Genomic DNA, 23651 nt, shown 5'->3' on the forward strand with positions numbered 1-23651 from the left:
CCCTAGCTAGTATATAGTGATCTGTGGTGATTACCATTATATACTCTTTGTTTATGGCTGCTGACGGATCATGATTTGAAGTGGGTAGAAGCTAAATGTGTTATTTTTGTGATGAGTGTTCGTGTTATTTTTGAGGTAATTAAAGTATACTTATCTACAATAAATCCCTCTAATTATAATATGAAAGTCTACTTTATGTTATGTACCAGGTTCTTGTTTATCAAACTCTACATACATGCTGCCTAGGTGGCAATTTTTGCATGTCAAATTTTTGAATTATTATTGCTTATAGAAAATCGAAAACTAATAAAACTGCAACTATAACAACAAAACTGATAAAAGTATTTATTTGACCTTTTGTAGTTCTTGATTATTACACGATATGATTATATAAAAATACATATCTTTTATGTCACCATCAAATTCAATGACGCGACGATTTTTATTAAGACTATTGCAGTACTTTAGCACAAGTAAAGTGATCCTAGCTAATTAGAACCGTGATTGTGCTAAAATTATATTATAACAGCTAGCCAATGTAGCAGCTCAGTATAAAGGAGAATTTGTTGTATTTGCTAATAAGTAATTACATATTTTCTTCTAACATTATGCTATAATATATTTTTGATAGATTTAGTTAAAGCTCCTGAAAATACATTGCCAGAGAGGAAACAAATACTCATTTCTTATATCAGTGTCACCATTATATGCTTAAGTATTATTGAATTTTACTAAAGGAAAAAAAAGTAATGGTATAGATTCTCAGTTATTCTAGTATTGGGTGATCTGCTCTAAAGTTAAACATATAGTGCTATTTCTCATCTGAATCCAGACTCAAAATCTTTACCATTTAAGTATAGTTCATCAATTAGATGTAAAGCTAAATAAACCTGTTATGTTCACTTCTAATATCACAACATAGCTGCATTGAAGTCTCAAAATCTTCTATTTTAATTATCTTATATAAGTACTAGCTGATGCGCGCGACTTGGTCCGCGTGGATTTACATCTTTCAAAATCCCGTGGGAACTCTTTGATTTTGCGGGACAAAAAGTAGCCGATGTGTTAATCCAGGGTATAATCTATCTCCATTTCAAATTTCATCCAAATCGGTTCAGCCGTTTTTGCGTGATTGAGTAACAAACATCCAAACATACACACTTTCACATTTATAATATTATAAGAATTAGGATTAGGATATACTACTAACAGATAAAATCCTATGGTTCTAAAGAACATCAACTTATCATTTTACTATTATTGTAAAGTGTGCAACTGCTGTCCATACGTTCTTTGCTAAGGCCTCGTTTACGGAAACGCGGGGCGTCGCACGTTGCGATGTGCGGTGCGGCCTGCACTGAATTTAAACATATGGCGTTGTATGAGTGCGTTTACGAAGAAACAATTTTATACGCGTTTGTTTGAGATGGAGCGTTTTTTGCGGCCGAGCCCGCAGATGGCATCGACGCGTCCCACGCGGCGTTAAAATATACCATCAGCTCGAAACTTCACTCTAGTGCTGACGTCACTAAAATGGCGGCCACGCGCATTAGCAATTTGCGGGACTTTTAACTAATAGACTTTGAAACACAACCAATGGGTAAACACTCTCATAGTTCAGTTTTTATTTGCTGATCATTTGGCACTGTTGATATAAACTTCCAGCCGCAAACACTAGGTGAGCACTGTATTCCCTCATTTTCATAGTTTTTATATATATGGCATTTTTCTGATACAATTAAATACATGGCAGTACCAGGATAGAATAAAAAAAGGCAATCAATGTCGATATCTTGACTATACAAATCACACTCACATTGCTGATCACTGCCATGAATAAGTTCTAGATTTCTACCCACTGCACCCTCTTTCCTGCAGCTTATGGCTGAGCTGCAGGAATTAGGTGTGCCATGCAGCTCGTTTTCTAGCACCAGACAGAAGATGTGTCATATCTATGTCAACAAAAATGTCACCATGTCATTAACTTCCTTGAGAAATTCTTACACTGACTGGATTGGACTAAACCGTGACAAATGGACAGGATGGATCATACTATACCAGCCTGGACTCTCCAGTATTAACATTATAGATCAAAATAATATGTTCGTCTTTGTTTTAGAATGCCCATCCAGGCGCCGCAATGGACGGACTACCTGAATTGTCCAGTGTGCTGCCGCGAATTTGGCGCCCCGCCACGAAGCCCGATCAGCCTAGGCTGTGGCCACACACTCTGTGGGCATTGTCTGAAACATTTGCATAGAAAACAATGCCCTTTTGATCAGGTAAGCTTCATCCTCCTCCTTGCAGAATACTTTTTTGAACTTAAATTAAAAATTAAAAAACTAATTAGTAAATTGTAGCTATAAGTGAAAAAGTAAGTAAAAAATTAGATTTGATGAGGAAAAACAGTTGCAGGGCGTCATTATCATCATCATGATCAACCCATCGCCAGCTCACTATAGAACACGAGTCTCCTCTCAAAGTGAGAATGGCTTTGGCCATAGTCTACCATGTGCGGATTGGCAGACTTCACACGCCTTTGAGAACATTATGGAGAACTCTCAGGCATGAAAGTTTCCTTACGATGTTTTCCTTCACCTAATTATATACTTGTTAATTTAGATATTTAATTACTTAAAACGTACATAACTCCGAAAAGTTAGAGGTGCGTGCCCGGGATCGAACCCCCGACCTCGGATAAAAAGGCGGACGTCTTTACTATCTATCAGGATAGGCTATCACACCGTCCCTATCTATTAAGTATTAATAATTAATTTTTGTTTATAGATAGTTGTCTCTCAGTTTACTTATGTAACATAATGCTTACCTAAAAGTTAGTTCTAAGCAGTGTAGATACTAATTTAAACAAACATATTGAATGTATTAAACAAATGTTGCTTGCATTTCTCAGTATCAATGGCAATTGATACTGAGAAATGCAACACATTGCATGCTAGATGTAGGAATAGAGCCTCTGGTAGGTCATAATTTAAAGAAGAGAGTTAGGAAACGACTTTTGTTTTTGCTTCTTTTATAGAGCAATATTTTATCACAGGCGCTGATTACTTTATTGTAAACAAATGAGTCAATGTTGCACTATTTATTTATTACTTTGTAAACTTACATTGACAGCCTGGTATTTGCTTTGTTTTTTTTTTTTCAAATAGGTACTTTGTTTCTGTGGGATCTTTTTCTAGAACAAAAAATATTCTATGTCCACAAAAAAATATTATTATGGATTACATTTCCATTAATCAATCATCCTGTTTGTGTCCACTGCTCTGACTTGACTGCCATTTCTTTTTCTATAAGTATTGAAAATAAATAGATATTTTACTGTCTATCTTAGACAGTTATTCAAGCAGAGCCTGAAGAATTAGTAGTGAACACGGCGCTACTACAGCTAGCGGGGTATACCCCGCCTGCACAGCCCTACCACCCGCCCTGCATACAAGCCCTGCCAGAACATGACCGCCAAGCGTATGACGTCATCGTGCGGTGTCTCGAGCATCTCGCTATCTACCTTAAACTTTGTGGTAACAACAAATTTTAATTAGTATTTAACTAAATACTGCTACTGATTCTGAGCACAACTAAATTTTAGAGTATTCGCATCCTCTTCTTATTAATGTAATATGATAAGGACAGAACAGTTTGACAGTTTTAAATTTAATTTTGAGTCTTTAAATGTAAAATTCATATTCCGTCCTTTTTTAGCAAAATTTAATTTAGAGAAAAACACTCAGATCAGCGCCACTATACTACTTATATTATTTATCCTATTAAATAAAAAACTGTTTCTAGTGTATTATATTATTTTCATTTTAAAATATAAGGGTTATTTGTTTTAAGATGAAAATTTAATTTGGAACTAATATTAAATATTGGATAATTTATTTAAATTAATTTAATATTATTTATTAATTTATTGTTATATTTGTATACAGCAAGCAGTACAGCAGGCAACCGTTTATCGAGGCCAATGCAGCGTAAATTGGTAACTCTACTGCAATGTGCCATCACTGACGAAGAGGGCAGAGGACGGGCGGCGCGCTCGGCGAGGTCCCTTGGAGAGAGGACTGTCACTGAGCTCATTCTCCAGCATCAGGTCAGGTTTTTTTATATAGCCCATAAACTGAATTATTGACCTCATAGGTCAACAAAGATATTTTCTTAACACTAGAAAGATGTCATTTGTGGGAAATATTTTCTTCAACTGCGATCATAGTGCGGTCATAAACCTGATGTGCACGTCTTTTAATAAAAAATCCTGGCGGCGCTCGTGATCGTCGCAGTCATATTATGAATTTTGTGTTCATTTAACATGGCGACGCATAGTTAGCTATGCGTCGCTATGCTATATTATTAGTAACAACTCTGCATCAGAAAGGACCTTATTTAATCAAAAGTGTTTGTTTTATAGAATCCTCAGCAGCTAAGTGCGAACTTATGGGCAGCAGTCCGTGCGCGTGGTTGTCAATTTTTAGGACCTGCAATGCAAGAGGAAGTCTTAAAACTTGTGCTTCTAGCTCTAGAAGATGGTTCCGCCCTTTCCAGAAAGGTAATTTTTTACTTCACAACTCTATAAATCCAAAACAAATCAGTTTATTAATACAACAAAATTTGATTAACACAACAGTAAATTCCGAAAAACATGTTATAACTTATGATGAAGCGTTGATTAAAAATAATGAATTTTTTACAGGTGCTAGTGATGTTTGTTGTCCAAAGATTAGAGCCTCACTTCCCGCAGGCTTCCAAAACTAGTATAGGCCACGTTGTCCAGCTTCTATATAGAGCTTCTTGTTTTAAGGTAAATCAGTTTTATTCAAAGTTATTTTTCATGATACTCTTAATCCATATTTTAAAGTGTTCTTTTAAAAGGCATACAGTTTTTGTAGATAGCCTCCCAACAATTTAATTAACTTAGTATTTTCTGGGGAATACGAAGCCAAGCAAGTGATGAACATAGAATTAAAACGTTGTTTGATTTTTTCCATTTGAAGAAAAGTTTTCAGAACAAATAATTTCATTTTTATGCTAAAAGTTTATTTGCGACATTATTCATTCGTTCCCCTTCGAGGTAATGAATTTCGCGACTGCTAACAACTTACATTATTTACAACTAGCTGATGCCTTGAATTTTTAGTGAAAGGTATGCTAATGGTCAGTTAGTAGAAAAGAAATATCCTCTATTCTATGTTACTTTTTTTTAGGTTTCCAAACGCGAGTGTGATTCATCGTTAATGCAATTAAAGGAGGAATTCCGAACTTACGAATCCCTACGGCGCGAACACGACGCGCAAATAGTACAAATAGCCACCGAAGCCGGCCTAAGAATAGCTCCAGACCAGTGGAGCGCATTATTGTATGGGGACACAGCCCACAAAAGTCATATGCAAAGTATAATAGACAAACTGCAAACACCCCAGTCGTTTGCGCAATCGGTTCAGGAACTGTTCATAGCGTTGCAGAGGACCTGGGACCCGGCACAGCTGATTGTCATGAGTATGCACCTCGATCGACTTGCGAACATAGATGCTAGTCCAGGTAACCGTCCGTTTATTTACAAAATACAAAAAGTTAGGCATAGATTTTTCCCGTAATTGAATTTATGTTTTAGATTCATACATATTACATGATATTTCACTATAAAACAGATCCCTAAAGATTACGAAAAGTAAAAAAAACAGTCAAGTGTGAGTTGAACTCGTACATTTTTATTATTTGTTGTTAGAGCGACAATAGAAATACACGTTTTGTGAAAATATCAACTCTCTTCCTATTAGGGTTCATGAAAGACGGACGAACAGCGGAGGCATAGAGGTTCCCGTTAGCACCCTTCGGGTACGGAACCCTAAAGATGCTCGACTGGGGGTGATAGTAGTTGGTCATACCTTAGAACTGTATAATTTGTGGTGTTGCAACCGACCGATATATTTGCGCACATCTGTACTTAATGCCGTAGCAGTTAAGCCGATTTAACTATTGGATGATCGATTAAGTTCTATTCTATGTCTCTAATTCAGCGAACGCGGCATTTTTTATATGTATATTTGAATAAGGCAGACCTTGAACTCCCATGCATGTATGACGTATGTACGCGTCTGTGAGTATGTTGTATGAAAAATCATACAGCCATTGATACAAACATTGGTTATTATTTATTGGCTGAGTCGATTACTATACTAGGAGTATAACCCAACCTCAAAACTAATTCGCAATTATTACTGGCAAATAAATTTAAGATATTCAGCAAAAAATTAAATTTAGATTATGATTATTATCACAAGTGTTTGGTTATGCCAAAAAAATGTATGACAGCTACACAGTGGGAGTGTGCGTGTGTGTGAGTGTGTGAGACCTACCCACAATATTGGTGTCAGGTCTTCCTTTATTGAGCGGATCTTGTGTCACAGTGTACCTAATCTCTATTTTGAGGCACTACTCGAGGTCTGGTACAGGCCGGCCATGGCAATCGCCTTGGCCTTTCTGGTAGAAAGATCTAGTCCTACTTTTGAATAAAAGATTGATAGAAAATGCATATTTCCATCAATCTTTTATTCAAAAGATAATTTCCTTTTTTGGGTATAGATGCAAAATGCCCAACATGGCAACAGTTGGCCGAGGTGATAACGTCGATTAAAGAGGTAGTCTCCGGGCTGATCCATTACTTACAACAGCAAGCCACCTGCCGAGATTTGAATCATAACCAGAAGCACAGCCTTCAAGATAGGTGCTGTGAACCATCTACTAGTAAGTTTTACATAGTCTAAATATATAAGAAAAAGCCGACTGACTGACTGATCTATCAACGCACAGCTCAAACTACTTGACGGATCGGGCTGAAATTTGGCATGCAGATAGCCATTATGAAGTAGACACACGCTAAGAAAGGATATTCGAATATTCAACCCGTAAGTGGTAAAATAGGGGTTTGAAATTTGTGTAGTCCACGCGAGCATAAGCTAGTTTTATATATTTTTCAAGGGAAAACTTCTTTGGGCGCATTGTGTGTTTTTGGGATGTACAAAAACTAAAAGGTTGCGTTAACGACATGCACACAAACAAAATTATCATGTTCGATAATACTTAATACTTACCAATAATTTTTGATACTACAATTAATGTGGAAACCTAAACATAAGCACCGTTATTTCTTAGCATGAAGACTTAAGTCTTCACTTCTGTCGGTAGCCCAAACTGACTGCCAATATTTTTTTTTGTGCAGGCCAGCCGTCTCCGCAGATAGCAACCACGCCAACTCATAAGTACAAGACATCTATGTGTAGAGATGCTGTAACTAGGTCCTATTGTCCAAGAGGAAACGCTTGCACCTTTGCGCATTTCGAGGAAGAGCTGGAAAGGTAAATACGATGATTGAGCCTTTATTTTCTCTGATGAACTCTTGCGTGTGACCTCGTCCGCATTGAATTTGTCTTTACTCTACCCAAGCCCAGGTCCCAAGATTAAAATAGGGGTTAGAAATTCTTGTAATCTATGCGGATGAAGTCGCGGGTATAGGCTAGTTAAAAAATAATAAAGTGCATGACAGTATAGTTACAGATTTTAAAAGTTTTCGGCGACGACTTTTCAAAATATTTATTGCTGGTTTTCTGCAAGAAGAGAATCAGATCTTCTTACCAAGCACAAAATTGTGAAATGGTAGTGGTCATAATTTCGTAATGTCACCAGCAAAATAACTTGCTTTTCGTTTTTCGGAGCTTTTTTAAGCACACTATGGTCAGTGATCGACCGAAGGTCGATTTCTCTCTGAAGCTAAAGCCGAGGATTCGGTCGGTCACTACTTTTCATGTAAGTAACTCGTAACTCGCATCTGTCTGTTTTTAATAGGTAAAATATTTTTCATTCGGAAGGTACAGAGGCGCCGCAAATACGAATCCGACGATAACTAACGGCAACTATACGTACCTGCCACCAATCCCGTCTATGCCGCTGCCGCAATTGCCTCAGCCCATACCGCTCCCGCAAATGTACCAGAGGTTCCCTATGCCGCCGCCGCAAGCCCATCCGCATATAGACAATTATAATGTTCCACGTAAGTCCTTTTTTTAATTTCATCGCAGTTTAGGCTTACGCTTGAGACAATCATGCCTTAAAGAAATCAATGATGCCTACAATATGCCTATTCACTCTTGCCTTAAAGGTACTTAATTTATACTAATGGCAGGAGGCACGGTCGCCAAAAAGGCGTTCCAAATCTTAGTGATTCGCATCAGAAACATTGAACAAAAATGATTGTAATAGTAGATTAGATTTCGAACACATAAAGAAAGAAAAAACGTATGTTTTTTAAAGCTGTGCCACACATTACCAGTTAGACCTAGTTAGGTCTCATCCCGGCGCCTCTAATTCTTGAGCAGTAACGTCAAAAGACCTCTAGCAGAAGAAGCGCGGGAATAGACTATGTCATGTGTGGCACAACCCGAAAAAAAAGGTCCCGACTCAGCATAAATGCTATAGGTATGTCTTGCACAAGTACAAAAACATACAGCGCTGGTTTTCAGTGGGAACCCCGATTCGGGTGGCGCCACAGAATTCATTTTTTATTGTACTTATCTATGCTATCTATTCTATCTACCTTACTACTACACTTGAACATTAAACTACTACATAAGGATGCTGGCTCACAATTTCTCGCTGTTCTGTGGTAGAACGGTGAAAGAGGATCAAGATTGTGGAGTTCCTGAGAAAACTCTTTAAAATATATCTGATAGAAGACTGATAAGCGAGTGACGGCGATCTATCGAGTTTAATGCATCGAGTTGGTACTTGGCAGCCAACCCAGAGGTTGCAATAGTATTCCATACCAGACCAAACCTGAGCCTGGTAGTGTGAGGCGTTGTTTCAGCGTGAAGTACCGCTTCACTTTGTCCAGGATACAAAGCTTTTTAGCAGCTTGTTATAGTTCCATGTTACCTAAGTCCCACTTTTTTCCAGACAAAGAATTCAGAACTAGGTTTACATTTATACTTTTATGTTTTAGAAATGCAACCAACACTGCAAACACAAGAAATTCTTCCTAATGCAGAATTCACACATCAAGCTGAAAATACGCGTACCGAATGCATTCCTCCAACGTATGTATCTTAAATCGTTTACGCGTTATTTTCATAGGAAGTAACACTCAAATAAGTTTGTGTTTATACCAGACCAATTAAATGCATATTATGTACTAATATCAGAAATACGAGAGTGTCTGTCTTAGCTTTTTACGTAGCTTGCATCCCAGGGACGGGTATAGGCAACTTTTTGCCTTGGAAAATAAAAGGGTCTTAGAAACCTTAATCCACATCGATGAAGTCGCTAGCATCATATATTTCGTACAAAACTAGCTTGCTTCCTAGAGATGAAATATACTTTTCTCCCGCAAAACCAACCTGCAACAAAAGATTTTGTATAAAACATAAATCCACGCAGACAAGTTGCTGGCATCGTTAAGTAAATAATAATAATAATCATCCTGTCCAAAAAGAGTCGATCACAGATTTAATTTTTCGATTATTTGATATAGCAATACAGAGTTTTACAGTTATAGTTTACATAGTACATTCTGTATTTTACAGGAACTTCGCTTCCGCTATAATGCATAGCCAGCCTCCAATGGGTATAAATCAAAATGGCATCATAATGCCGATACCAGAACGTCCCTATTACGGTCGTTTCAGTAACATGGTGCCTCTACACGACGAGACCACAAACAACCTTCAGTTCCCTCGGCCCGAATTCGTGAGCCCCGTATACCAGGGTCCAACCAATACTGGCCCAATGACGGGTTACCCGAATCAAGAACAGAATATACAACAGCCGATGCCAAATATGTTTGTGCCAGCGCAGCACGAAGCACCGAGGAATATTAGCCCCTACACTTTCGATGATCGTAAGTTATGAAATGTTATATTATAACATATTTGATTTCTTTAAGCGCAATGCACACCTGCAGAGTGGAGTAGAGCCGAGGTGCCCCATCTTTTTTGATAACAACTCAAATAGCTTAATTTCTTAATTCGGCATATTGGCAGCAATCAAATCAGAAATGAAGAGATCTATAGAACAAGAGTAACTGACATAGCTCAGTGGGTTGTGAAGCTAAAGTTGCAATGGATAGGGTACATAATTTGAAAAACCGATAAACGATGAAGTCCCAAAGTGCTGGAATGGTGACCTCGCACCGGAAGACGCAGCGTATGAAGACTAGGTCAACGAGTTACAGAAGACTGTTGGATGGCTTGTGGAAGTACCTACATGAAACATACCTCCAGCTGTCAAGTCTATGGGTTGATGATGAGGATGATGATGACAGTGGAAGCGACATAAAGCAGCGCGCTGCACTACAGGCTCCTTCATATTTTGTTTTCATTATACCAATTTCAACCGTATGTTAAAGAAAACAGAGCTAAGTTTAAATTCTTATCAAAAAGACGATAGCCTCACTTCCACTCCACTTGTATTTTGTAATACTAATGATTGAATACTGTCACGTTTCTTATAGCTACAGAGCGCCCCAAATGCCGAGTGATTGTTTTTTAATAGCTTTTAATTAGGTTGACTTGGAAACCTCCTCAATGGACATGAGGAGGTTTCCAGGCAACGTTCGAGATAATTTTCATAGATGGCGCTGAATACTTCCACCACTAAAGATGAAAAATAATACCTATATTTATATGATCTATGCTTTAATGTTTAGGTCAATTAATGACATAGGTGAAGAGTAAGAGCTAGCGTGCACTGCAATTTTCCATACTTTTTTCCCCACAAATCTGTAAACTAATATAGAAAATTTAAAGCATAGATCATATAGATATAGGTATTATTATTTATTTGTCATCTTTAGTGGTGGAAGTATTCAGCGCCATCTATGAAAATTATCTCGAACGTTGCCTGGAAACCTCCTCATTAAGCTGAAATTTTGCAGACCCATGAAAAATCTAAAATCATGCGAGTAAGCTTCTTTTAAATTGATTTACTTATAATAAGCATTTTCTCTTTCTTAGCGATTCCAACAGAACTCTTGCCAGATTATCGGGTCAAGGTGCCGGGATTTGCCCCTGTACCTAGGGAGCTACGCATGGAGTCTTGGTCAACTACTAATAACGTAAGTGTTTTATTTAAAAAGAGAGCGATAATTCCTTAACAGAAACAACGTTATTGTTTTTTCAAGGGTTCCGTGCCCGAAATGTGCCAACGGGACCCTATTACTATGCCTCCACTGTCCGTCCGTCTGTCTTTTAGTGGGCTGTATCTCATGAACTGTAATAGGTAGAGGTGAAATTTTCACAGAGTGTTTCTATTGCCGCTATAACGACAAATAATAATAAATTCAAAATGGCCGCCATGCAAATTAAAGAAATTGAAAAAGTACATAATGTTACATCTCATATGATGGTACAGAACCGTAGATAGAGTAATAAAGGTAGATGCAGGAACGTTTGCTTTCTCATTCGCACTAAAAAGAGAGCACAGATAAAGTTACTAATGTGATAAACAGAGACGCATCTAACCTATTTTTATCGCTTATCGTGTAACTGGTTTTTTTCAAGAATACATACAAGAAGTTGCAAAACAAACTTTGAGAATTCGTGGCGTAATTGTATTTCTCATGAGTAATTTACTTGTTTTTTACATAAAAAACGTTTAATACAAATATTGTTGATCAGTTAATACAAATATTGACTACTAAACAATGGTAATCATTGTCGTGTTATTCATCGTTACGTCGTGCTATCGCTATCTCATACGCGGTTACACAGTACTTACATCTACCTATTATTCTATCTACGTACAGAACCCTTCGTGTATGAGTCCAACTTGTACTTGACCAGTTGTTTATGCTGCCGTTTGTTACAGATGCCCGTTTTCAACTTTGAAGGAATGAGAAATGCCCTACCACACATTCCCCAAACTACGGAAGATGTAAGTTTTTTTTACGGAAACTTTTAATATTATAATATTGCTTGCTAATATTGATTACGGTCATGTAAGCTATAAAGCTACTTTTATTTTTATTTTATTGAACCATCAACAGAATCATACAAAAAATCACATTATTCAAATCCTAGGTTCCAAGTTATTATATAACCCAAATTATAGGCGGCTACAGCATGCAAATTTAGGCGGATAAGTCGTCCGAAATAACTTCGAATTAACAGCTTATGTAAGAAACCCAAACGTTAGAAAAAAAACCGGCCAAGTGCGAGTCAGGCTCGCGCAACGAGGTTTCCGTACTACAGTCGTATTTTTTCGACATTTTGCACGATAATTCAAAATGTATGATGCATTAAAATAAAATATAAAAACCTGTTTTAGAATGCACAGGTGAAGACCTTTCATATGATACCCAACTTGATATTGTTATCTTACTTCGAAAATTGAAAATACTAATTATTAGTTCATGACCACAATTTAACTTTTTTTTGTGTGATGTAACCACAAATTCACGGTTTTCAGATTTTTCTCCGAATGTCTGCTATAAGACCTACCTACCTGCCAAATTTAATAATTCTAGGTCAACGGAAAGTACCCTGAAAGACAGACAGACAGACAACAAAGTGATCCTATAAGGGTTCCATTTTTCCTTTTGAGGTACGTTTGTTGTTGCAGATGTTCTCAGTGCAGAATGACCGCCGAGCGGTCGGCGCGGACCGACTTGCGGTCAACACTGATCTCACTAACAGGGCTGATGATGTGAGTACAATCAAAAATTTATATTAGAAACGGCAAACCCGGACACAGACTTATGGGACCTGTTTTGGATACAGAATACTCCTGAGAAATTAATGTCATCTTTTTCTCCTAGAGCGCACTAACTCAGGAAGTCAGTAAACTCTCTTGATAAAAATCCAATTCCAATTAAAATCATGTGCGAAGGTCCATTAGAATTAGTTCAGTAAAAAACTAAAACCAATACTGCAGTGCCCCTTAGTGGCTTATAACCTTAAAATGTACTTAAGAACTTATTCAGATGTTTTAGCGTTTAAACTACCGTGAGTGATTTCCATTATAAATACTATCTGTCCCGGCTTACTCACGTGTCAAAACCGCGGCGCGGGCGCGGACGGACTCCCTTGAAAAAGGACCCCGTATGGGTTCGAAACTAGTCGGGCTAACGTCGACTACACACGTGAGTAAGCCGGGACAGATAGTATTTATTCAGATGTGGTGCGTACTTGATGCAAAAACCGTATTTAAACCCACTAATTAATTTAATTACAATAAAATTCTAATGACAATAATTATTAGTAACTAGGTGATGCCTGCGACTTACTCCGCGTGGAGTTAGGTTTTTAATAATCCTGTGGGAACTCTTTTCTTTTCCGGGATATAAAGTAGCTTCCCCGGGATGTAAGCTAACTCTGTACCGCAAAATCAGTTAAATTGTTGGGCCGTGAAAAGCCAGCAGACAGACAGACAGACACACTTTCGCATTTATAATATTAGTATGGATAAGCGTTGACTGTACCAGAAATTCATCGAGTAGTGGACAAGGTTTACGAATCATAACAAAGTATGTTATGGGTGTTCTACAATGTACTTAAACAATGCCTTTTTTTGGCTTATTTCGTTTATCCACCTACAACAGTCACTCTAGGGTGTAGTCAGAATCGTGTGTTCTCCTATCCACCCCAGACCAAAAATAATATATAAAAATGCGCCGCCCGGGGTGGACGGATACGGGTTGTTGAGTATACACCCTTTTTTTAATGGGTTGAAAATCTTCTCAAGATACCCGACGTCCTCAGAAAGATGTCTTTCCCAGGACTTCGGGTTACAAACGGGACGGAGTTACGAAAACCCCTTTGGCGTCTCTCAGCACATATTAGGAGGCTCCGAGATCTCTTACGAACACATCGGTGTCCCCTTTGCGCGACGATCTTTGGGCTAATGTACATCGACCTTTAAAAGGAGATAGCAGATTCGTAGAGCAATGTCTCTGTCGTTGAGACCGACAAAACGTCATATAGTGGCAGAGACAACGCTCTACAAAGCTGAAATGTCATTCTAATGGCCGATGTACATTACTTACTGCCGCGTATACTAGAGTCTCCTTAAATAAGTCTGCATGAACCTTTCCATGTGGTGTGGCAGCGTGTGCCACAGCAAGCTGCAATCTTCCCAAACTCGCGAGATGGTAAACTCCACTCCACTCGTTTATTTATTTTTTATAATTTCTATAAATGAATTTTCATTGAACATAATATTTTTATCCTTCAGCGGGAACTGGAAGAAGAACTGCAGGCTTTGGAACGACGTATCGACACGGAGTTCAAAAGTACAGATTAAACTGGTGAGGTACCCTTTATCACCAAATATGAAAAGCGAAACAACATGTAGTTTTGGATAACTTCTAGAACCACCCAATGTATATTCTACTATGGAACACAATCCTCAACACATGTTCGTATTAAGTACCTTCCGGTTTAACTGTAAAGAAAATCTGAAGCTCTTACAGCCGTACTCAAAGTCGCTAATCGTTACTTAAGCTTGAGTTAAAACGAGACAGATTTATGTGAGAGATATAGCTCTGTCTCGTTTTAACTAAACTTAAGTAACGATTAAGCGACTCTTAGTGCGGCAGATAGTGCATAGAAAATTTATTTATTGTTGCGATTATTATTATTTATTATTGTGTTTTTAAAATTAGTGGGATATTTGGATATTCAATATGTAGACTTCCCATTTAGCTTTACTGTATATACTATCCTAGTTTCATTATGTACTGTTGAAATGATTTACATCAAAATAGGAAAAAAAATTAAAATAAGTCAAACATCTAACAAAAAACTGGTTTATAGCAAATACATTTTATTTCTAGCATGCCAAAACGACCGAAGGCCTTCTTCTAAGGACTCTTATGAACTATTTATTTAATAGGCAATAGTTCTATAGATTTCTTTTACTAAATAAATTTTGTAGTTATCGCTTCCATAAAATTCTGCCAAACTTTTTCCTAATCTTCCGTATCTACAAACCCGTCAGTTTTTTTACAATTGTTATACCTTTGTATTTTATTGACACTTTATGTTAAAGCCTGTTTTTCAATCGCCAAATAAAAATATTTAATAAATTATATGTGTGTGTTTGTGTGCGTGCGTGTGTGTGTGTATGTGTGTGTGTGTGTGTGTGTGTGTGTGTGTGTGTGTGAGAGAGAGAGAGAGAGAGATAGTATATCTGTGTGTGTGTATTTTTCTGTGTTTAAGATGTGTGAATGGATTATTTAAAACGATCTTGTCCTCTCTCTACCTTCCCTGTCTTTATTGACATGCGACAAGATAATAGGATCTATTCATTAGTTAAAATTTATTCGGCGATTGAGAAATTAGTCCGTAGTTCTCTTGGTTTTTTAAATTTAATTTTTATTTATTTATATGTAATCATCATCGATACTTTCACATTTCAGACTTAATACTAAAATAAGGCCAAATAGGTTTCATTTCCTTTTGTCATAAAATTTTACATACAATTAAAAACTCGAAAGTCTCAATAGGTTATATTATTTGCAATGATCTTACCTCCTATTGTTCAGATTTCTCGAGGTAGGTGTTCCTTAGTGCGTATGAACGCATTGTACAAACAATTGGGTATTTGACTCAATTTTTTTATTACTTTATTATAAACTCGGATAAAAATAATGACGTAAACTGAAAAACCAAATTAAATCGATCAAATAACAAAAAGTTATAAGCATTTAAATATTTCTGATTAGACAGAGATAGCGATATAGCATTTTGACGTCACACCTTACTGAATGCCATAGTAGCTTCGTGCGGTTTCATACAAATTTTCGTTTTGCGAGAAAGGGATAGAAGACCCTCCCACTCCAAAATTAAAATGCCTGTAACTTTGTAAATCTTTGTTGGATTTTAATATTTTTTTCAGCGTACGTCATTATTTTTGTCTTAGTTTATAATAAAGTAATAATATTTATCAAATTCAAAAGTAGGAAAATACCTATAATTGTCGTTTGGTGCACACAGCGTACACCAAGGAACCTCTACTTACTACGCGCTCTGTCAAGTGACAACCGTGTGCGGATAAAAATGCGAGTAACTTCTACGAAACAAAAGAGCGCGGCCGTGTGACGTGAACACTTGTTTTGTGCGGTTTGCACGCTCAACCTAGCTCACGTCCTAATCTTAAGACTAACTAATAAAATATTATAAATTATAATATAATAATCATTGATGAATAATAATTAATCAATTTTTAACTTAATTGACTCAATGTATTAAATTAAATAACAAATGTTAAATATGGATATTAAATGTGAAAATAATGATTAAATAAAAATGTTAACATTTCAATTTTATTAACTTATAACGTTTAGTGCTACATGTTGCGGCATTTTATAATTTACGGTTCTGTACATACGATAATACTATAAAAACCTTAAGTAAAAAACTGGCCAAGTGCAAGTCAGACTCACGCACCGAGGGTTCCGTGCTACAGTCGTATTTTTTCGACATTTTGCACGATAGATCAAAAACTATTATGCATAAAACTAAATAAAAATATGTTTAAGAATGTGCAGGCAAAGCCCTTTCATACGGCATACTAATCTTATTTTGAAAGTTGAAAATACTAATTATTTATTCAAAAACACGTTTTAATTTTTTTTTTGTGATGTAACCACAAATTTACGGTTTTCAGATTTCCCCCCTTAAGTATGCTACAAGACCTACCCACCTGCCAAATTTCACGATTCTAGGTCAACAGGAATTACCCTTTAGGTTTCTTGACAGACACGACAGACAGACAGATAACAAAATGATCCTATAAGGGTTCCTTTTTTCCTTTTACGTACGTACGGAACCCTTAAAAAATTACATCACAGATAGTATTTTTTTTAAGTATTTGATATTAAAATATAATGCCTATGTATTTTTAAAAAATACTGGAACTCTGATTTTCCGGAATAAAAAAATATCCTATGTCCTCCAAAACGCAGCCCAAATTTCGTCAATTTTGGATCAGCCGTGAAAAGACAGTCAAAGATACTTTCGCATTTATAATATGAAAATGAAAATGAAAGTATTTTTTATTTAACTAAACGTTTACAAGTATTTTTGATCATGTATCGTCGGATGCATCTACCACTGGTTCGGAATGCCTTTCCTAATATTAACATGGGTATGGATGTTAAAAGTAGGAGTCTCCCAATAGGATTCCTCAATGAGAAATCCAAGCCTGGGTAAAGATAAATTAAGGACATATTGCATTCTATTTCTGAAATTATTTATTACAAAAAATAACTAAGTCTTCATTGTACTGACTGTTTCTGAATACAATGAAATATGACAGAAAATAAAAGTCTGAAAAGAATCAATTGAATTTATTATAAATGTGAATTAAATCTTATTTATAAGAAAATACAATCTACTTGAAGAATGTAATGTAATATGAACCAATGAGTTTCATTAGACTTGCCGTCCATAAATGACTGTTTTTAATTTGAGAAATTCATCATAATACTCAATTAAATTAATAAATTATTTAAATTCTTAAAAAAATCTATTCAAGCACAACCTTATCCCATTTTGATCAGTTTGTAAAAAAAACACTGCAAGCTAGAAGTATAAGGTACGATTTTGCTACGTTAAGTCTGACCAGAAAAATAACCAAATATAAAATGTGGCACCCCCAAAACAGGTTTTTATATTTCTAGTCGCTTACGTTTTGGGCATCTAATCATGTAGGTATGTTTAGTACTTGATATTTTAACATTTAACATCTGAAATGTGCAAGACATTCTATTGTCTTTATATTATTTTATATAATATAAGATAAGTAGAAATATAATATTGAATTTTTTTTTTGTTGTACTATAAAATAAAAATATATATGGTCCTATATTTAAAACAGGTGTAATAATATTTTAACTTTAGAGTTGACAGACTGTGAGTAATGTATAGAACCTCGTGTGTATAACTGCCTCTAGTGTACTATAACATAATTAAATAGGATTCGGCCTAAGAAATGCTTCTACTTATATATTACAATCGTTTCAGTAATATACGTACTTTATACGTCGACAGTCTGCTAAAACCTGTCGTTGCCTTAGGTCTATAATAACTACTGATTTTGAGACTACTTTCCTATAGGATCAGTGTGTATTACATAAAACAAAGCCGATTTTTTCAAGCCACTACTTCCATTTTGAGTATACATTAATTAGGTTATGGCATTTTATTCTTTATAAACTAAGTAGCTATATTTTGATAGTAAGTACAATGCGATCTAGATAAGAATAGGAACGTCAATGACTTTAACCTTGCATTCTTCACTTGAATAACACGGTTTGCAAGGAAAATCATTTTGCATATATTATAACATTTTTTACATGATTAAAGACAGCGAAAACTCATTTCTATTCTTATTTTTATCGGATAGTATTTTATCCTATTTAAAATTGGTGATCAATTAGGCTTAGTATTTTAATAGCTGTTTAGCATACGTGCATACATTCGTAATAATTTTAGATGAAGAATCTATTACAAAAATAGATGATCTGTGGTTATTATTTATTTTAAATAGAGATAGCGAGCATCAGATAAAATATAATCAAATAAAATCAAATTGGATGCATTCACGTTTAAATACTTGTGGTATTATATCAAATGAAGTCTGCTCATTCTATTGAATTTAAAATTAAATATCAAAACTGAACTGTCGTTTAGTAAGTATTAGATGTAGCTTTCAGATCGGTCTTTAGTTCGATGTTAACACCACGATGTCTTCTAAGCTCGTATTCACATGAGCCGTTGGTGGGAATTCATTTTGCGACTGACTGACACACTTGTTGAAGCAAAGACGGCGGAAGGAGCGTCTCTCGCGAATGAAGCGTGAAATGTAGCGAGCCTGTAAGCGCGTATGCCAAAACGAGCGTAGTACGCGCAGAAAAAAGCCCTTAACTGTTTATTTACTTGTTCAAAAGCGTAAAAAGTAAAAATGCTTAAAATTTTATTTCGTTGACATTAACATTTTTATCTTCTGGAATTAAGTACAAATAATAATTGATTGATTTGGTTGATAATCTATACTCATAAATTATTTGTATAAAATTTCTTTAAACAACTTGCATGTAGAAATAGGTAATTATGTGCTAGAGTTTTAAAGAGACCAAAATTTTGTGTCGCGATTTGCATCATAGCGTAACAAATCTCAATAAGTATTTTCCGTGTGCGTGCGCATAACTGAGCTGATAGTGGTAATTCTAAATAAAAACTGATTCCTAAACCAAATTCGTTCATTAGATACCTATTATACATAATTGTGCATGCCATAGAAAAACAATCTATTTGTTAACTAACGAGTGCATATTATATTTTCGCTATTGGTTAAATTTAACGTGGAGAACTAGTAGTGGAGCATATTATTTTTTAAGGTATATGCTAATTATTATTTTATCAACAATCATTTTAGTTAAAATCACGTGATAATAACTAATGTCTCAAAGGTGTCTCATTTTGTAGATACTTATGTAAATATTTTATTACTAAAAGGTAATGTATAAAACAGTTAGCATTACAAGCATTTTGGTGTAAAAATCTTAGTAATAAAAAAAACTCGCCGAATTGAAAACCTTCGGTTAAAATGTACTTCGTTTCTGTTAATGAGTGAAGTACTTCTTAGAACTAAGTAGACCCTATTATCTAGTCGCATTTATAGACGTCATAACACAAGATGGATGGTAAGGAACTAGATGACACACTTATAAATTTTGGCTGTCCCTAGCAGTCGAGTCGCTATTATTCTCACCGGACGGATCGCTACCTAACCTTTTAACGCTGTCGCTCGCCGTCCGAGAACTGGGATTTCATTCCATTAGATGATATCTCACGGTCGGGTGACAGAGTTTTTATCTCGTGGTAACAGGGTGCGAACCGTGACCTTAGTAAAATACGCCTTTTTTTAGGAGGTGTTCTTAAATATTAAGATAATCTAAATTTTTAGAGATAATTATACGGAGGATGCGCACATCTTTCATGAATACACAATCTGCCGACAGTTAGAGCACCTTAATAGGTATCATTGCAAAACTCACAGTCAATTAATCATTACGTTCCTCCGGCGGTCGGACGGCTGGCCACAGCCGACATTTATAAGTGTGTCATCTTGTCCCTTTACCTACCCATCATGTGATTTGACGTCTCAATGCGAGAAGATAACGTGGTGTGCTTATTACTAAGATTTGGACTTTTAGGAAACTCTCGTTAACTTTGTATTCGCTTCGCTTCATTTCTAAATTAAATTTGACATACCTAGCTTACGACATATTCAGGAACCCCCAGCACTAATAATAACATATTTTTTTATCAAATATATATTCGGATGTTTCGTAATCACAAGTATTGTAAGTATTATACTTGTCATATTTCTGTCAAACATCACAAACTGAAACCCAGATCATTCGATCTAAATCGATCCGTATGTGCAGAGGCTACTAGTATAATAAATACCACACTGCATGGTTACTGCACATCTATCACGTCTTTTAAAATATAACTACGTCGAGAATTTCAAATAAAGTTGATGTTTCTTGAAAGCCCTGTACATATTATGTTACCTCTGTTCAAACACTGTTTGTTCCTATTACATCAATGTTTGCATAAATCATGTAACAGTTATTATTATTTTTATATTTATCGAGGGTTTATTAATGTAGATATTTAGAAATGTTCTAAATATGATTGATTAAGGTTATAAAAGCTTTCTAGATTTACTGATACTGATTTAATAATGCTAGGAAATTTATATATTGGGTATATGGGGAGCGATATCTAAGGCTGGTGATACATCTACGTATTCTCTTTGTACAGAGAGAATTGTATAAATTATGTAAGGCTGTAATATAGATACAGCTGAGAGATTCAACTCAACGCCGTCTCATTAGTGTAAATATGTATGAACGTTACTTATTTATATTCGAAGAAATATATTTTATTACCAAAATTGTAATTACAATTATTCGGAATGCCACTAAGGTCTCGTCTGGACTGACAGTGTCCAAATCTTATTACATGTGTGTGACACATCGAATAAGACTTTAAGGTACCGCCAACACTGATTACACATTACACCAAAACACGGAAAAGACCATCCTCACGCATTTTCAGTAACGAAAAATGCGTTCTGGGTTGTCTCGTAACGCTGTCCCGCTTAGATTAAATCTATTGTGCACTCTAATCTACGGTCGCCTTTAACTATACCGTTGTCCGTTGGTAAATAGTAATGGGCAATTCTCGACTAATTCCGACAACAGATTTTAGTAACTGACACGTTTTTGAATATCCCTTGGGAGTATTAAGATTACTCAAAGACGATGATGTAATCGGAAAGTCCAAAAGCAGCATAGAGTTACGGATTCACTCCCGTTACTGCAGCTTGCTTTCCAAAAAGATCTGTCTTGTCAGTTCAAACGCGGCCTTATTGTGTTCTGTGATCTCAACACATCGAATGTCGCCAAGTGTGGGTAATAAATAGCCAAAAAGACTCGCGACTAAGTTACTTGTTGACTCTCTGTGCAATTATTTATTATGTTATGTGCAATAACTGATACCACAGGACAATCGTTAATATAATGAAGCGGCGTTACATTAGACGTCCAACATTTATTGTTCTATGAATGATAAACTGTTAGATCAACATAACATAGATTTTATTATACAGTAATGACAGAGTACATAATGAATTATGTTAAACTTTAATATAATATTATGCTAAGATTTACAAAATACACCAATAAGCACTACGCAAGTGATATTTAAATATATTATTATAAGGTTTTATTTCATTCCACTTTTGGTAGTGGACCGAAGAAATGTTATTCTCCAGAATGTCAAGACAAAAAGTTGAACGAAACAACACAACAGAAAACAATAGTTGTTTTGAATCCTGCTACAACGACCCTAAATCCTCTAATATAAAATACGATGGCTAGGTTTTCTACATAATGATTTCAGTTCTTATTGTCATCATGATCTCATCATGTTTGTTATGTTGAAAATTATGCTATGAAAGTTAGAGTTCTGACAATCGCAATATTGAAACTCCTGTTGAGACTATTTTATTTTGTGTTTAATTTGACTTTATAATATTCAAAAAACATATAATATTGTGACTTAATCATGTTATTTAGTTAGGTGATGTCAGGAGGATTACCACGTATGTTACATCATCATCACATTTGCAATAACCGCGATTGTTTTTATATTGTATATTATATATATTGTATTTATGGTATCCTTGCTGAGAATTTCATCCAATAGAACCAAGTTTTATCCGAAAGAGTATCAGCCAATCAGAAAATACGGCGATTAAACTTTAGTCCTAGGCCTGCCGATATGTGATAATTTTACAAGTTTGACGAGTAAACACGATCATTATGATAAAACTTTCAATAGACATCGGATCAATAAAATTTGGCTTACTGTGAATTTGTGTGCTATTTTATTATTGTATAGTAAATACCAAAATTGTTTTGGTGATTTTTTCCTAGGAAAAGTTATTTTATTATTTATAAAGAGGTCTGTTTAAAGACCCTAATAAAATAAGAGCATCATCACACATGAGGGGTCTGTGTAACCAGGCTGTGTAAACTTTGCTTTATTGTTTTGTAAAAAAATTGAGATGCACAGTTGCTCATCGGTGTTCTTTGGTCAAATGAACATGTGCGAGAACTTTTTATAGATTAATATATCATACTATTACTATTAATTTAATTTGTGATTAGTTTTATTTATTTTAATGTAGATTTACTAACAATTTTCTTTTTTCTTTTCGTTGAGGTTGCTTAGCAAAAGTGAAAATATTACTTGACGAATTTATAACTAACTATACACCATTTATAATGCTAACATTAATATAGAACGATTGCGCTTACGTAGGATGAAGCGTTCATACAATTCTTGACTCCACTTATTTATAAAAAGGACATCATTATTATGTCACACAAGCTATTTTTTGCTGGCATTGCATAAAATCCTATTTTTGTATTAAAATAACTTTCTGGCTTATATATTCTCTTTATTTTAACGATAATAGTTGTCGACACAATTACTTAACAGTAAAAGTGTTAATAGAACGTTACTGGCATACTTTGAGGTTTTTGAACTTATTGGAACAAAATATATTCATTAAATCTCATTAAAATTAAAATATCAGTTGACCTGCAAAAATTGTTAGCTCAATGCGGATGATGTCCTTTCAAATGGAGTAATACTTTTGACATTGTATGATTTTTTAAATGAATTTAATATTGTACTGAAGAGGGGTTCGAAGATCTTAGTATGGAGCGTGGCGTATGGCCAGGCGCCATTTGCTTTTATTCGAAATTTTTGTCGCACCATCGAAAAAAGAGGTCACTTAAATTGGCCAGGACATATTTCATACGGTCATTTTGTATTGAAACCATCAGTTTCGGAGATATTTCATGTTAAATATTTTTATTCATCGGGATGTATTGCATTCAATCATAAGTATAATAATGCTACAGGATTCTGTTAAAACGTGTAACTTTACAACCGGCGTTGTTACAACAAATGACCTATTACATTTTTTGATTATTCACGTAACTCTATCCATATAAATAGATTTCAGCCTCCGACACCACTTTTTTTTTTAAATTCTCAGGC

General features: G+C 35.4%; 1 protein-coding gene across 2 annotated transcripts; it reads left to right on the forward strand.

The window, feature by feature from the left end:
• Window positions 1-49: 49 nt before the first annotated feature.
• roq (RING finger and CCCH-type zinc finger domain-containing protein roquin) lies at window positions 50-23651 on the forward strand. Of its 2 annotated transcripts, none has more exons than XM_034983437.2 (16): window positions 50-135; window positions 2120-2282; window positions 3350-3536; window positions 3948-4108; window positions 4424-4561; window positions 4706-4813; window positions 5217-5550; window positions 6595-6756; window positions 7232-7367; window positions 7878-8059; window positions 9008-9101; window positions 9588-9901; window positions 11016-11116; window positions 11869-11934; window positions 12622-12705; window positions 14233-23651. In XM_034983437.2, the coding sequence occupies exons 2-16, from the start codon at window positions 2121-2123 to the stop codon at window positions 14299-14301; spliced, it is 2298 nt and encodes a 765-aa protein (XP_034839328.1). In that variant the 5' UTR covers window positions 50-135; window position 2120; the 3' UTR covers window positions 14302-23651. The 2 variants fall into 2 exon arrangements, with proteins under 2 accessions (XP_034839328.1, XP_069364629.1); XM_069508528.1 differs by having other exon boundaries at window positions 7884-8059.

This window comes from Maniola hyperantus, chromosome Z (assembly GCF_902806685.2).
Source record: "Maniola hyperantus chromosome Z, iAphHyp1.2, whole genome shotgun sequence".
Taxonomy (NCBI): domain Eukaryota; kingdom Metazoa; phylum Arthropoda; class Insecta; order Lepidoptera; family Nymphalidae; genus Maniola; species Maniola hyperantus.